We start from the raw sequence: 12,412 nt of genomic DNA on the forward strand, positions 1-12,412 counted from the left end.
AGAACGTTACGTTCTTCTATATTAACAAAAAGTAATTTCTACGCTTTTAACTTAGTTCTAAACATTTATACATTGTACATGTATATATGTATGTATGTACATCTTTATCGATTTTCTACATAGATATACGTACGTCGAGTGGCTGTATGCATGTAGTAAGTATAGCGCAATAGAATCTTATAAGAACATATTATATAATACGTAATATTACTTATATCTAGTATTATACCTAATCCAGTATCGCAATCTTACAAAATTACCGTAGAGATGAACTATACAGATCTGATATACAACAATAAGCAGAATACAAATATCTCAAGAGCGCAAACCACGACTTAGGAAAATATTCTGTAGACATGTAGAAGCATAGAGGCTTGAAAGGATTTGTCACGTACCTGATCCTTAGCGAATTGAAACCACGTGCTGATGATAGCTGGCAGACGGGAGTGATGGTAATGCTTGGTAGTTTTCACGCTGATGAACACGTCGTCGAGATTCGTGGTGAACGGTGCCATGGTCGCAGTCGCGATCGCAGGTGTCACCGAAGATTCCTCGTTGATCAGCATCCTCCTCGAAGCTGGCACTTCCACCAGTACGCTCCTACTGTTCACTTCCACCGTCATCTCGTCGACCCACTATGCAACAATGCCATACACACACATAAGTATAAAACCAACCGCGATACGCTCATAATGGATCGGTATTATTTTGTAAACATTGCACGCATAGAACGATAATCTGATCGAGAATTCTTGGAAAAGAAGCGAGCACGTGCACGCGAGCTCACGCAATGTTTACTCTCGCGACGTTCGCGACGAAACAAGTTCGAACTCGATTTACCGTTCGATTAACATAACTGGCTACCGAGAATAGCGCTTCGAGAATAGAATAATTAACACGTCATTTGGAAGTGACATCTCTCTTTATTACTAAAGTCGATTAACCCCTTACCTTATGATCTTTTCTATTGATATAACAGTTGCATAAAGTATTTGCACATAATCTTATTATCCAAAGAAACGCTTTTCTTTATCAGGTTCAACGTTTCATTTTTATAGTATATCGAATCTTTATCGTTTTATAAAAGTATCTACTACCGAATGATACGAAATTTGATATATTTGAAACTAATTAATTTTATACGTTGAACCGTACTTTATTTACTTCTATTTATATATTTATCTATCTACCTTATTCTATTGTTTTTATTCTTCGTTCCCTTTTCCTTGTTCCATTCTCCGTTAATGCTACTCATCTATTAATTATGCACTTATTTTGTTTAATGTTGTTGTACCAGAGGATTCTCACTCGTTGAATTAATAAATTACTAATGTAATTACTAATGTGCAAATACTTTTCCTATCCACCGTGGGTATTGCTATTAACCTTGATAATTTGTTGGTTTAACACTCTAAAGCGGAGTACTGAAATATTATATGCAATTTGTATTCACTAATCGATCAGTGATCTGAAATAAAGGGGTTAAAATTGAACTTTGGTAGTAGACGCCACGTCTTGTTATTAAGATTAAGAATAATCGCTAACATATGTAAGACAAATTAAAACGTTTACCTGACGGGGTGCAACAGCCTGATAAAGAAGAATGGTAGCATAAGCAGTGGCGAGAACAAGTGCCAACGCCTGGAGACCTCGTCTAGTCGGCAGGCTACGGGGCATTTTAGCACTTCCGGTGCCGGCGTATCCCGCGCCAATCACCGACAATCGAGCCTGTGGCCCACCACCACCGAATTTCACCGACCGCCCCTCTTCCTCGTGATTTTCACGTTTTTCTCGAACTCCAACGATCAACGGCAACCACCTTGCATCGTTCCCCTCCTTCTGCCGCGTGAAAAATACGCCAGTCATAACATACAAAAGTAATCACGTTCCCGCGCGTCACTCCCGTGTTACTCTTTCGAAATATCGAATAAATCGTTCGCTTTTGATAATCAAATCTAGCCTACTTGTCGTACGAAACGATCGCGTCTGCGCATGACAATGAATAACGTAAACTGTAACTCGATTCACTGTAATACACGATCACGAATGTCCCATCGAAAGTTCCTTCTTGTCACTTTGTAAATTAACTGAAAGGATAACCTGCAAAATTTCGGTTATTCCGTTATATTTAATTATCGATGACACCACCAATGTCATCGTTCCGTTTCGCGTTAATTTGTTGTTGATTCGGTCAACGATTTATGAAAATCGATTAAAACTTCGAAATCGATATCTCTGTTTGAAGAATTATAGATTTCAATTGAACGATAATCTCGTGTTTCAAACAATTCGTCTTGCGAATCTATCATGAAAAACTATATAATACTTTTGTAAATTGATTATAATTGATTGTTCCTTTTTTTTGTATCGTTGTACTATAAATAATTTCAGGACAACCTGTAGAAGAGCAGCGAGTGTTTGACAATCAAATGGTTGTCACACGGGAACGCTTTTGTGAAGCGGAGATATACGAAGAGTCACGAGGCGAACACGCACCAAAACGTAATACTGCACGGCGCGCGACAAGCCACCGACTGAACACATGGCCAGTCGTCGTGACTACGCTGTAAACATCGCCATAGCAGCCACTTGGCCGGCGTGGTGGGAGAGCGACCTGGAGAGTGGCACAATGTCTAGAACGAATGGGAAGGGGGGCGCGTTTTAAATAGAGCACCGCCTCTTCGTTGTACGTTGATCCGATTAATAATTTAATAAATTTCTATATCGATTAGAAATCAATAAACAATAAATGAAATAAGCAATTGTAAAAATTATTACCTTACTTTGCTTTCATTTTTTAATAAATAAACATTGTGTGTTAACTTCTGGTTTATAACTTAACTTGTTTATACAGTCTGCATTCTTGAATCTGGATCTTTTGTTTATAAAATACATTTTTTATACAGTTGTTTTATTTATCTGAATTGACTTTCGTTCATTGTTTCTTTCATATATCTTTTATATGTAGTGAAGATAAGGTATCAATTGCAAAATATTTGAAATATTATATACGTTATATAAATATGTTACTGTTATTTTGGATAAATTCATTCTAAAAATTTCAGAGGATGTGTGTTTATAGGTGTAAAGTTATTAATATGAGTATCGCAGGTCAGGTGTAGATTCCTTCATAAAAGACTGCTTATATTTTTGTATTACAATATTTAATTATTAAGATCGTCAGTATTTACATTTGTACATGATTCAATGCACTTTACAGTATAAGAAAAAAATTAAAACAGACAATCGTAAGTACTTCATCATGAGCGTCCATTCGAGCTATAGTTACATCTCCTGATCACAAATCGATAAAAATCGTCCATTTCAACTTCAAACATACGATCATCTTTCACTTTAACAAATGTCTTTTGTATCATCAAATTAGGATTTGTTACAAATTTTCTCTGCATTTGTAAATCAATATTCCTAATTGCGACAGAAGATACATTTCTATCCCAATGATTCCAAGCTTCTTCTCCTTTATTTTAAATAAATACATCTGACGCAATCGTCATAATAGCTGCCACTTTGCACTCTTTAAAACCCAACTGTATGTACGTTCATCGCACATCATTCACGTTGCTCTTCGACGTAAAAGAACTATACTATTGTACAACTTAATCGCAGGTCCGAGACGCAATCCCAATAGCGATATCAAATCCTCCTGAGTCAGCATTAAAAATGCTTCACCATCAATATTCTATAAACATTAAATACGAGATTAAATAGTTTGAATATAATAAATTGTATTACATTCCATTCCTTTTTTTTAAATACTTACGTGCTGCCTAAAGATATTTGCTACTTCTTTACAATTGGGAAGGCTCTGTATAAATTTGATAACTTCTTCGTTCGACCACCTTCGAGGATTCGTGTTCTGTTTCGCTACTACCCTGTTTAAAGCATTGCTATGTTTCGCCCATATATGCGGCGAATCCGGTAACGGATTATATCCAGGATTGTAAACGGATTGGTACAATTCTGTACGTAATTGTTTATCAGGCATATTTGCAGCATAGGGTATAGTAGTTAGCGACGAGTCACCATATGAATTCGAAAGGGAATATAAAGGTTCTTCAGAAACCTGTCGTCTATAAAAGTATAAAAATACACAAGTTAGTTATAGATACATGTACGTTTATAAATGCAAGAAATATAGTCATGAGTGAACCTTTTCTTTCTCTTTCTTAAAAGTTCGTCATCATCCGTTTGTCCGTCACTGTGATGATGTTTCGATTTATTAGACCTGTAAATTATGAATTACTCATATACATAGCAATTACAACAATGTATAATATAATGCAGAATATTTGTATAGCTTACTTTTCCGAATTTTCTGATTTGTCATTCTTGTCAGAGAAATCTCCATCTTCTTGTTTAATGTCTTTCTCAGTCTTCATTAATCTTTCCTCCGAAAACAATGGCTTCTCCAATTTCTCAGACTTTTCCATTTTTATTTTGTCTGCTTTTTCTAATTTTGGTCTATCCTGTACATCATCTTCAAAGTCGCAAGTCTCGTGCTTCAGATTAAGTCTATCGGCTAATTGCCTAACTTTATGAAGATTCTGAGGTGAATACGGACATCCAGATGCAGAGTTATGGGTTGCATATTTAGGCCCTTTTACATGCCCTATTCCTTTACAGCCATACGTTCCACACTCAGGCCTGTCATTTAAGTTATCTGGAGCTATAGGAGACAGTAATATATATTTAGAGTAAGAATATAAAAACACGAGAGGTATAAAAATATTTAAAAAATTTTTACTTAATGGTGGTTCCAAAGGATGACCCGTTTTCATACACCAACCCATGGGATGTATGTCAGGGGAATCGTCGTCGACCCAATAAGCATGATTTTCTGGCCATCCATCGAATCGTATTTTTAGCCTGTAAAACAAAAATATATACATATACAAATAATTGTACTGCGCTCCACTTAATTTTAAGATAAAAATAAATATTTGTAATTTACATACATATGATCTTTTACGTCTTCAACTGTTGCTACCCTTATAAGTTGAGGCACGCGTTTATCAACCGCTTCTAATTTCATTCCACGCTTAAATCCGCAAGGTGGTCGTTGTTTAAAAGCTCTCGCTGGCGCGACCATGGAACGGCTTTCCCTAAGATACGCATCCCATGTGAAAGATTTAGGGTCTTTATAATCTGAAACAATAGATTCGAATTTTTACATGCATAGTTTTTTCCGGAAGAAGATACAAAAATATAAAAATCGAATACATATTATTTCGCTTACTATTTGGTGGCGTTAGACTATGACCATTATGATGACACCATCCCACTGGATGAATGTATGGAGAACTTGCATCCGCCCAATAATCATACACTTCATCCCAAGAATCAAAATGAACTAATATACGGGAATCCATTAGGCCTGCTATGCTTGCTACACAAACCAAAGAAGAATGCTTCCTATCTACCGCTTCTAATTTCATTCCTACGCGGAAACCAGTTGGACATACTGACTAAAATAGTAAGGTATATTGGTGAAGTTCATGAAATTAAAAAATAAATCGTTTGATTAAAAATTGATTGGCACTTACACTTTTATTTGAAAAAATATTTTTTGGCGTTGCAGTAGCTTTGCAAATTTTTAGATATGCGTTCCAATTAAAATTACTAGCTACGTAACCTTTCGGTGGGTCTAATCGATGTCCATTCTTTTCTGACCAGCCAACCGGGAAGATATCCATACTGTCTGCGTTTACCCAAAAATCGTAATTTTCTGCATATCCATCGAAATGCAAACGTATTCGATAACCTGGAATTATCCAAATAAATAAACTGAGTATGTTGTTATAGACTGAATATAAGAAGAGGAAAGTGAAATAACTTACCTACTACTTCAACAACCGTAAGAACACAATATCGTGATGGGTGTTCAGGATCTATTCCTTCTAATTTCATTCCAACTTTGAAATGATTTTTTGCATACGGGAAGGGGTCTTTGAATAATTTAACGGGTGCTGCTTTTGCTTTACAATGTTCAAGATACTTAGACCATGAAAATCCGAGTTTGCCTGTCTGCCAAGGATACTGAATACAGAGACACATTTATAAGCAGTATGTTTCAATGATTGTAAAAGGAAAATTTAGTCACAAGTACCTTCGATTCAGTGTTATCTCCTTGACTCTCTTCATCTATTCCTGTAATAGTATCCTTTGTATCCTCGTCTGTCTCAGATTTCACCTTCTCTTGTCCTTTGTCTTCAGATTTCTCTTCTATTTCTTTAGACTGTTGCTGTTCTTGAAGTAATCTTTTACGTTTCCGTTTCGCGCGTAGATCTCTGTCAATAAAATAAAAATAAACTTATAAAAAAAGTATATATTTAATTAAATATTAGAAAACTTTATATCGAACAACATACTTCAAGTCTTTTTCTTTTCGCGTCGGAGGCTGTTTCTTGGCTTCTATTATTTCCGTACATGATGGACCACACGATATCGGACTTTCAAATTCTGCAGCTAGTCCGTAACATCCACAGCCTTCACAATGGTACATTGTATCCGCCGAAACAGTCCTCGATTTTCTATCATCGGCTATAAAAATAAACTCGGTCACATTCGAATGAAACCTTCCTCCACTCTTTGAAAGAAAATATGCATATTCACATTGTTAATACTTACGTTTCTTTTCGTTGTTTATATTATTAACAGTTACAGGGGTAGACTTGGAAGAATTCTGTGTCGAACAAACATTCTCTTTGTCGCCAATGCAATCTTTACCTTGTTTGTTGTTTTCGTCTTCATCTACTACTTCCATAATACCAAATTCATTCATACAAAACTATGAAATATAATAAATTTATTCGCTATTTTATTAAACCATGACATCAAAAATTAATTTTCTAATGTTATATGGTCATACCTTTAATGTACTTCCTGGAAGAGTACCAACACCGTCCTTCCAATCTAAAACTTTCGCCGCATCGAAATTAGAATCGTTATGTGTTGCATTTAAATGATCTTTCAAGTCTTCATGATTACTTATATTAATCTTACTATCACTTTTATTGTCTGTTAATGATTCAATGCCACAGCTTGTGCGTGTTTTAATAATTTCGATTTTTATATCGTCATCGACATTAGTATTAGTAGTAAGTTTCACAGTTTTATCTTCACTAGGAACTACTTTAATCAATGTAATGTCATCATCATTTTGCACTTTCTTATCCTTATCTTGTTCTGATTCCGGACTACTTAGTGCATAGCTTACATCAACTATACTCTCTTGAGTAGACTTTGGAAGATTTTGTTTTTTCATTCGTTTTTCACTCGATCCTCTTAATATATTGCTTATCGTCTTTTTTCGCTTCTCAGGCATACCAGCGTCGTCTTTTTTCGGAATAGGGGTAATAACTGCGGAATCTGGATTTTCTGTAATTTTTATACTGTCTGTAGAATTGTTATTTCCTTTATTTGCGTTTAGTAAACTCATTTTTGCAATAGGATGCAAAGGAGGTGGATGTGTAGCCGAATTTGTAGTTTTTGACTCCCGTAATACTATAATATAAAAAGAAGGGAATAGTTAATTCAAATTTAACAATACAATGAAGTACGCTTTCAAGTATTTACCTGTAATAGTTCCTTTACTTTCTGCATTAATTTGGCCATTGTTAATTTTTAAATTAAACATATTGGATTTAGTAGGTCCGCTTTGTTGGGGTATGCTGACTGGTAATAATAAATTAGCCATGTGTTTCGGAGGTTGACTTTGAGATCCTGTAGTAGTACTAGTCGAAGTTTGAGCTAACTGTGATATAACTGGTGCTATCACTAATTTTGGTTTAGCTATCTGAGTTGTAGTTAGAGCTCCTAATAAATTATATGAAAAAGCAAATTAAGATTACATCAATAAAAAGTATCCTTTTTATTACTCATAATTTTATTATGAAAATAAAATAGTCACCTGCTGGAATAACAACAGATTCCCGCGATTTATTTGGTTTAATGAGAGTTCCAAGATATGCAAAGGTATGCTTGCCTGCTTGTGCATTGGTTTGATTTCCCTGAGTGGTACTTAAGGGCACTATCTGAGCAGTAGATGCATTGGACTTTCTAAGCAATATATGTTTCTGCCCTTGCGAATTAGTTGTGGTACTGACAGTATTAATTGGTCGATGGATTACAATATGTTGTTTATTCTGAGAAGTAGTAACCTGACTTGGCCCTTGTATAAACACTTTGTTCTGTCCAGTAACAATCTGTAATTAAAATAAAATAAATAGTTCATTGATGACATTAAAATAATTTACAAATCACCAAAAAATTGATTAAATAAACTTGATGTCTTAATACAGTTTAATCGTGTGTCATTTGATCATTAAAAATTATCTAATTTTGTGCCACTCCGTACATATTTACAAATTTGTGTCTTTAAGAAATATTTGAAATATTTTTCATATACTACGATACAATATCTCAATGGTTATAAAAGTAATGTTTAATGTCATTTATACTTTCCTACTTGTTATCCACTATAGCAAGTATATTGAACAGATCTATATTTATTATAAAGGTGTACACTATTCACTGCTATCACCTATACATGGAATCTAATAGAATTTTACACTCTACATGTGTATATTCCATATTCACTTACATATGAAATAATAAAACTATAGTTAACAAGACATTCTTAAAGTACCACAACTATACTGGATCATTTTATATAATTATAGGTTACTCTGACCTATATACTATAACTATACACTTTATTGTACTATACAGTATAATATATTATTCTACTTATGTAAGATTATAAAATTATGAATATTAAAAATATATTCAAATTTTATTATAAAATTTTTTGGTGTTATATTATATTTAATATGAAGAGAAAATAATATTCTGTCCTGAAAACTCAAGCTATCTCATTCAAGATAAGGATATTAACAAATTACCTGATTATTGACTGGATTGATAATAGCAGCCAATTGAGTAGCATTAGGTGAAACCAAAGTCTGATTTGTGGTTGTTGGTGGAGCCGAACGTAATTTACTTTGCTGAATATATAATAAAGGCATAACGGGTGTTGTTGGATCATCTGACTGAGGAATCTCCGTACTACTATTCTCATCTACATCATCTACTACTATTTCTTCTTCCATTCTGTTGAAAAAACATAATACAATATATTTTTATAAATTGTATAAAGAAACTCACTTTGTACATTTAACGATTCAAATCATCATAAGAACATTCAAGAACATCAATCAACATCATATTCTCAGAAAATTCTGTTTACTTATTTATATTATATTATAACACAAATGTATAAAAACATAACTAAAAGATTAAAAGATAAAAGCAACTTAAATGATCTAATCATTTAAATCTTATCTATAATTAAAAAATTGATTTTTGAAAGTTGTTCTAAAAAAAAAAAAAACGATTGAATAGGCAAAATGATAACAAAACATCTTTTTATTAAAAAATGAATTAATATCTAAAGAATGTCGTACGATGAATGGAATGAAAAAAAATAGACAAGTGAAAATATTTTGTAATTCTACAAACCTAACAGTATATAATATAATATCTCCTATCACCAAGTAGAATTGTTACTAGTTACATAATTTGCAAATAACTGCAATTTTTGAATATGCAAAGTTTAATAACTAATGCAATGGTATCCCGGATAGCCATAACTGGGCGTTAAGAGAATCACCAACACAATTTGAAACACGCGCCGAACAAATATCGTTCAGTGTAGTTACGTTATTAATTTTCACGCTTTCAAATGCATCAGTTAGCCAACAATTTATTCCATACATTCTATGGAACACCATAAATCCTCGGAAGTTAAGAGTTTCAACAGTTACACCGCAGGTATTTTTATTGAAGCACTTTTGCAAATCGTTCAACGCGCATCACGAATCACTTGAAGAACACAACGCGCACGCACGCACACTTTTCACTGAAATAAGGGGATGGATCAAACTATATAAAACTGATCATCTCTTGCGGGATTCCCAGGGATTCTCAGGGTAACGCAAACAATTAACACGACATAAACGAAGAACGAACCAAGTTGAAATCCCAGTGAATTTTAAATGATTAGTTTCACATATTTTTTAAGCGTTCGAGCCTTCATTCTACGTACGCTACAGCTTATATCCTCATAGGTTCTAACTGTAGTAGCGACGGCGCAACAGGCCGCTTCCTATTGGTTAATCGGAGTTACACTGAAGAGCAAGTTCACAATTTCGACCAATCGTAACATTCTCGATACACTATTAACCGCATCGGATATACAGATTTTTCCCAAGTATGAGTAATTTTGAAATCATTCAAGGATCATGCACTGTCGATCGATAACTATATACCACGTAACAAAGTTTTTTTTTATTTAATCTACTGCCTTTTCGCGGGCAAACTTTTCTCGCCTGCATCCTTTCACGAATCTCCCGCGCAAATATCAACCCAAAAAAAAAGTAAAACCAATTTGCGTTCCGCTGATCAATGCGAGCTGAACCAAGCTGAATTTTTTTTTAAAACGGCGAGTCACATACTTGTCACTATTTAACAGATTATCGCATTGGATTTTGAAAATTGAAATTCACCAAGGTATCGGTAATTTAATCAAAATGATACGAAATGTATCCGACTCAGACATGCTTTAAGTGTAGTTGTACATGTTAAATTTTATTATTTTATTTTCATAGTTGTTGATTTTGACCAATGGCAGAGGGTTGTCGCGTGACGTCGTATTGTTATCGTAGTTGGATTGGTTAAACGTAGCAGTACGTGTAATTGGTGAAAAGGATTCTGCCTTTGAAACAGTAATTTCCGACGAGCTCTTGATAAAATTATTAAATTTGACGATCAATATTTTCTACTGTACCATACGCGAAAATATCATTTATATTAGTTCATAGAAAATGATAATTGATATATTCATTTCGCACATTAAGCAAATACTCAAGTTTCGATTTCGATATACTTCTGCATTAACCTCTAAAATATAAAAGCTAACATTTTTAATGCTCGATATATATTATTGCTCTGTATAATGAATTTGCAACTATCAGATTATGATTACAGTACTGGAATTTTATAAATTTACGTCTGAAAGAGATAAAAATTTGTAAAAAAATATTGTTAGCATCACATTTATTAAAGTTTTTAATAACATATAAACTTGATATAAATTACTAATAACGATAACAATACGACATAAATACGATTTATAAATATATTTTAAATTTGTAAAAAATAGTATAAAGTAGATAATCCTGAATGAAAATAGATTTTTTTTTAATTATACAACGTTAAGATTACGAATACCTTTGTTATTTTATGAGCAATAACAGTAGAATATGTATATTTTAATAAAGTACGAGATATTTAGTCTACGAGGCATCGAGGTTATTAAAAAAGTTTTCAAAGATACGAAGAAAACAAAACTAATTCATTATTTTTACTTTATCGGTATAAATTGATCTTATGAATATGTAGGTATAATCACTATCAAAGCTCCAAGTCATAATATTTTAAGTACATTTCTATATGAGTGGAGCTAAGTTGAAAAAGAATATAAGTAAAGATTATTATGATAATCGTGGTAATTTGTATTAAGAAGTTTGTACACGTTACATTCATTCATAAATACTTTACAACTTTTTGCAAGTACACCAATGCAAGAAGTTACGGGAAGCTTTATAGGTATACTTACTAGGATAAGTGAATGTTGGTCTAACGAATTATGAGCGGTAATTTTAAGGATATAATCTATCGAACGTCGATCGTGAGAAAAAAATTACTTGACTAACAAACAACTGAATATTTAATGTTATCACTGTCATATTTTACACGCGAACAGCACATTGTAAACATAAGAAATTATATGATAATAAACTCACGTTTTAAAGTTGTCAGTCGCCATCATATGCGAAGAGACGATATCACTCTAACTGCGCATGCGCATCGACCCATGTTGCTTCTGCTGTAAAGGCTCATTCACATTTGTTCGCATAAAATAGAATAAGATAAAAATGTTTCTGTTTCAGAAATATGTATTTAATAGCATGTAATAAAAGTTTTTTGGCTATCACCTCTCAAACGTCAAAGTAAATTTAATTTACAAATATAATCTTTTTTCTATGAACAAAATACAACTCGCGTACAATTAATCCACGAATATATAAAGCAACGAATGATCGTAATTATTCTTTCGCTTATTTTCATACAAAAATTATATTAAAAGTTAAAAAATTGTTTCCACTTTCAATTTTGCAAAATAATATTTCAAGTTCTTCGCATCAACCAAATCGAAGTAAAAGTAATTTATGTTTTTGGCCCCGTAAAACAAGAATTAAACGTTACGCTCTTCGGTATCGATCGAAATAAAAAATAGAAGTAGGTAGTATATAACAAATTTAATGGAATT

General features: G+C 33.2%; 2 protein-coding genes across 5 annotated transcripts in view; both read right to left on the reverse strand.

The window, feature by feature from the left end:
- Positions 1 to 2,667, reverse strand: part of LOC117212676 (fringe glycosyltransferase-like) — a 57,898-nt gene extending 55,231 nt beyond the window's left edge. The window contains exons 1-2 of the mRNA XM_033457630.1: positions 1,573 to 2,667; positions 396 to 635 (exon numbers count right to left, since the gene is read on the reverse strand). Of these exons, the coding sequence (XP_033313521.1) occupies positions 396 to 635; positions 1,573 to 1,866 (534 nt within the window). The 5' untranslated portion in view covers positions 1,867 to 2,667. The remainder of the gene's footprint in view (positions 1 to 395; positions 636 to 1,572) is intronic.
- Positions 2,668 to 3,151: 484 nt separating this feature from the next.
- LOC117212533 (lethal(3)malignant brain tumor-like protein 3) lies at positions 3,152 to 12,004 on the reverse strand. Of its 4 annotated transcripts, none has more exons than XM_033457435.1 (17): positions 11,886 to 12,004; positions 8,925 to 9,132; positions 7,931 to 8,225; positions 7,597 to 7,836; positions 6,890 to 7,524; positions 6,649 to 6,808; positions 6,390 to 6,561; positions 6,128 to 6,308; positions 5,859 to 6,045; positions 5,565 to 5,782; positions 5,258 to 5,486; positions 4,977 to 5,166; positions 4,766 to 4,887; positions 4,324 to 4,687; positions 4,172 to 4,246; positions 3,782 to 4,091; positions 3,152 to 3,700 (listed from the first exon to the last, which is right to left on the reverse strand). In XM_033457435.1, the coding sequence occupies exons 1-17, from the start codon at positions 11,909 to 11,911 to the stop codon at positions 3,575 to 3,577; spliced, it is 3,738 nt and encodes a 1,245-aa protein (XP_033313326.1). In that variant the 5' UTR covers positions 11,912 to 12,004; the 3' UTR covers positions 3,152 to 3,574. The 4 variants fall into 4 exon arrangements, with proteins under 4 accessions (XP_033313326.1, XP_033313317.1, XP_033313339.1 ...); XM_033457426.1 differs by having other exon boundaries at positions 5,859 to 6,057; positions 11,886 to 12,001; XM_033457448.1 differs by lacking the exon at positions 11,886 to 12,004 and adding an exon at positions 11,699 to 11,847 and having other exon boundaries at positions 5,859 to 6,057.
- Between the last annotated feature and the right edge of the window lie 408 nt (positions 12,005 to 12,412).

Source organism: Bombus bifarius, unplaced genomic scaffold (genome assembly GCF_011952205.1).
Source record: "Bombus bifarius isolate JDL3187 unplaced genomic scaffold, Bbif_JDL3187 scf7180000007970, whole genome shotgun sequence".
NCBI classification, from domain to species: Eukaryota; Metazoa; Arthropoda; class Insecta; order Hymenoptera; family Apidae; genus Bombus; species Bombus bifarius.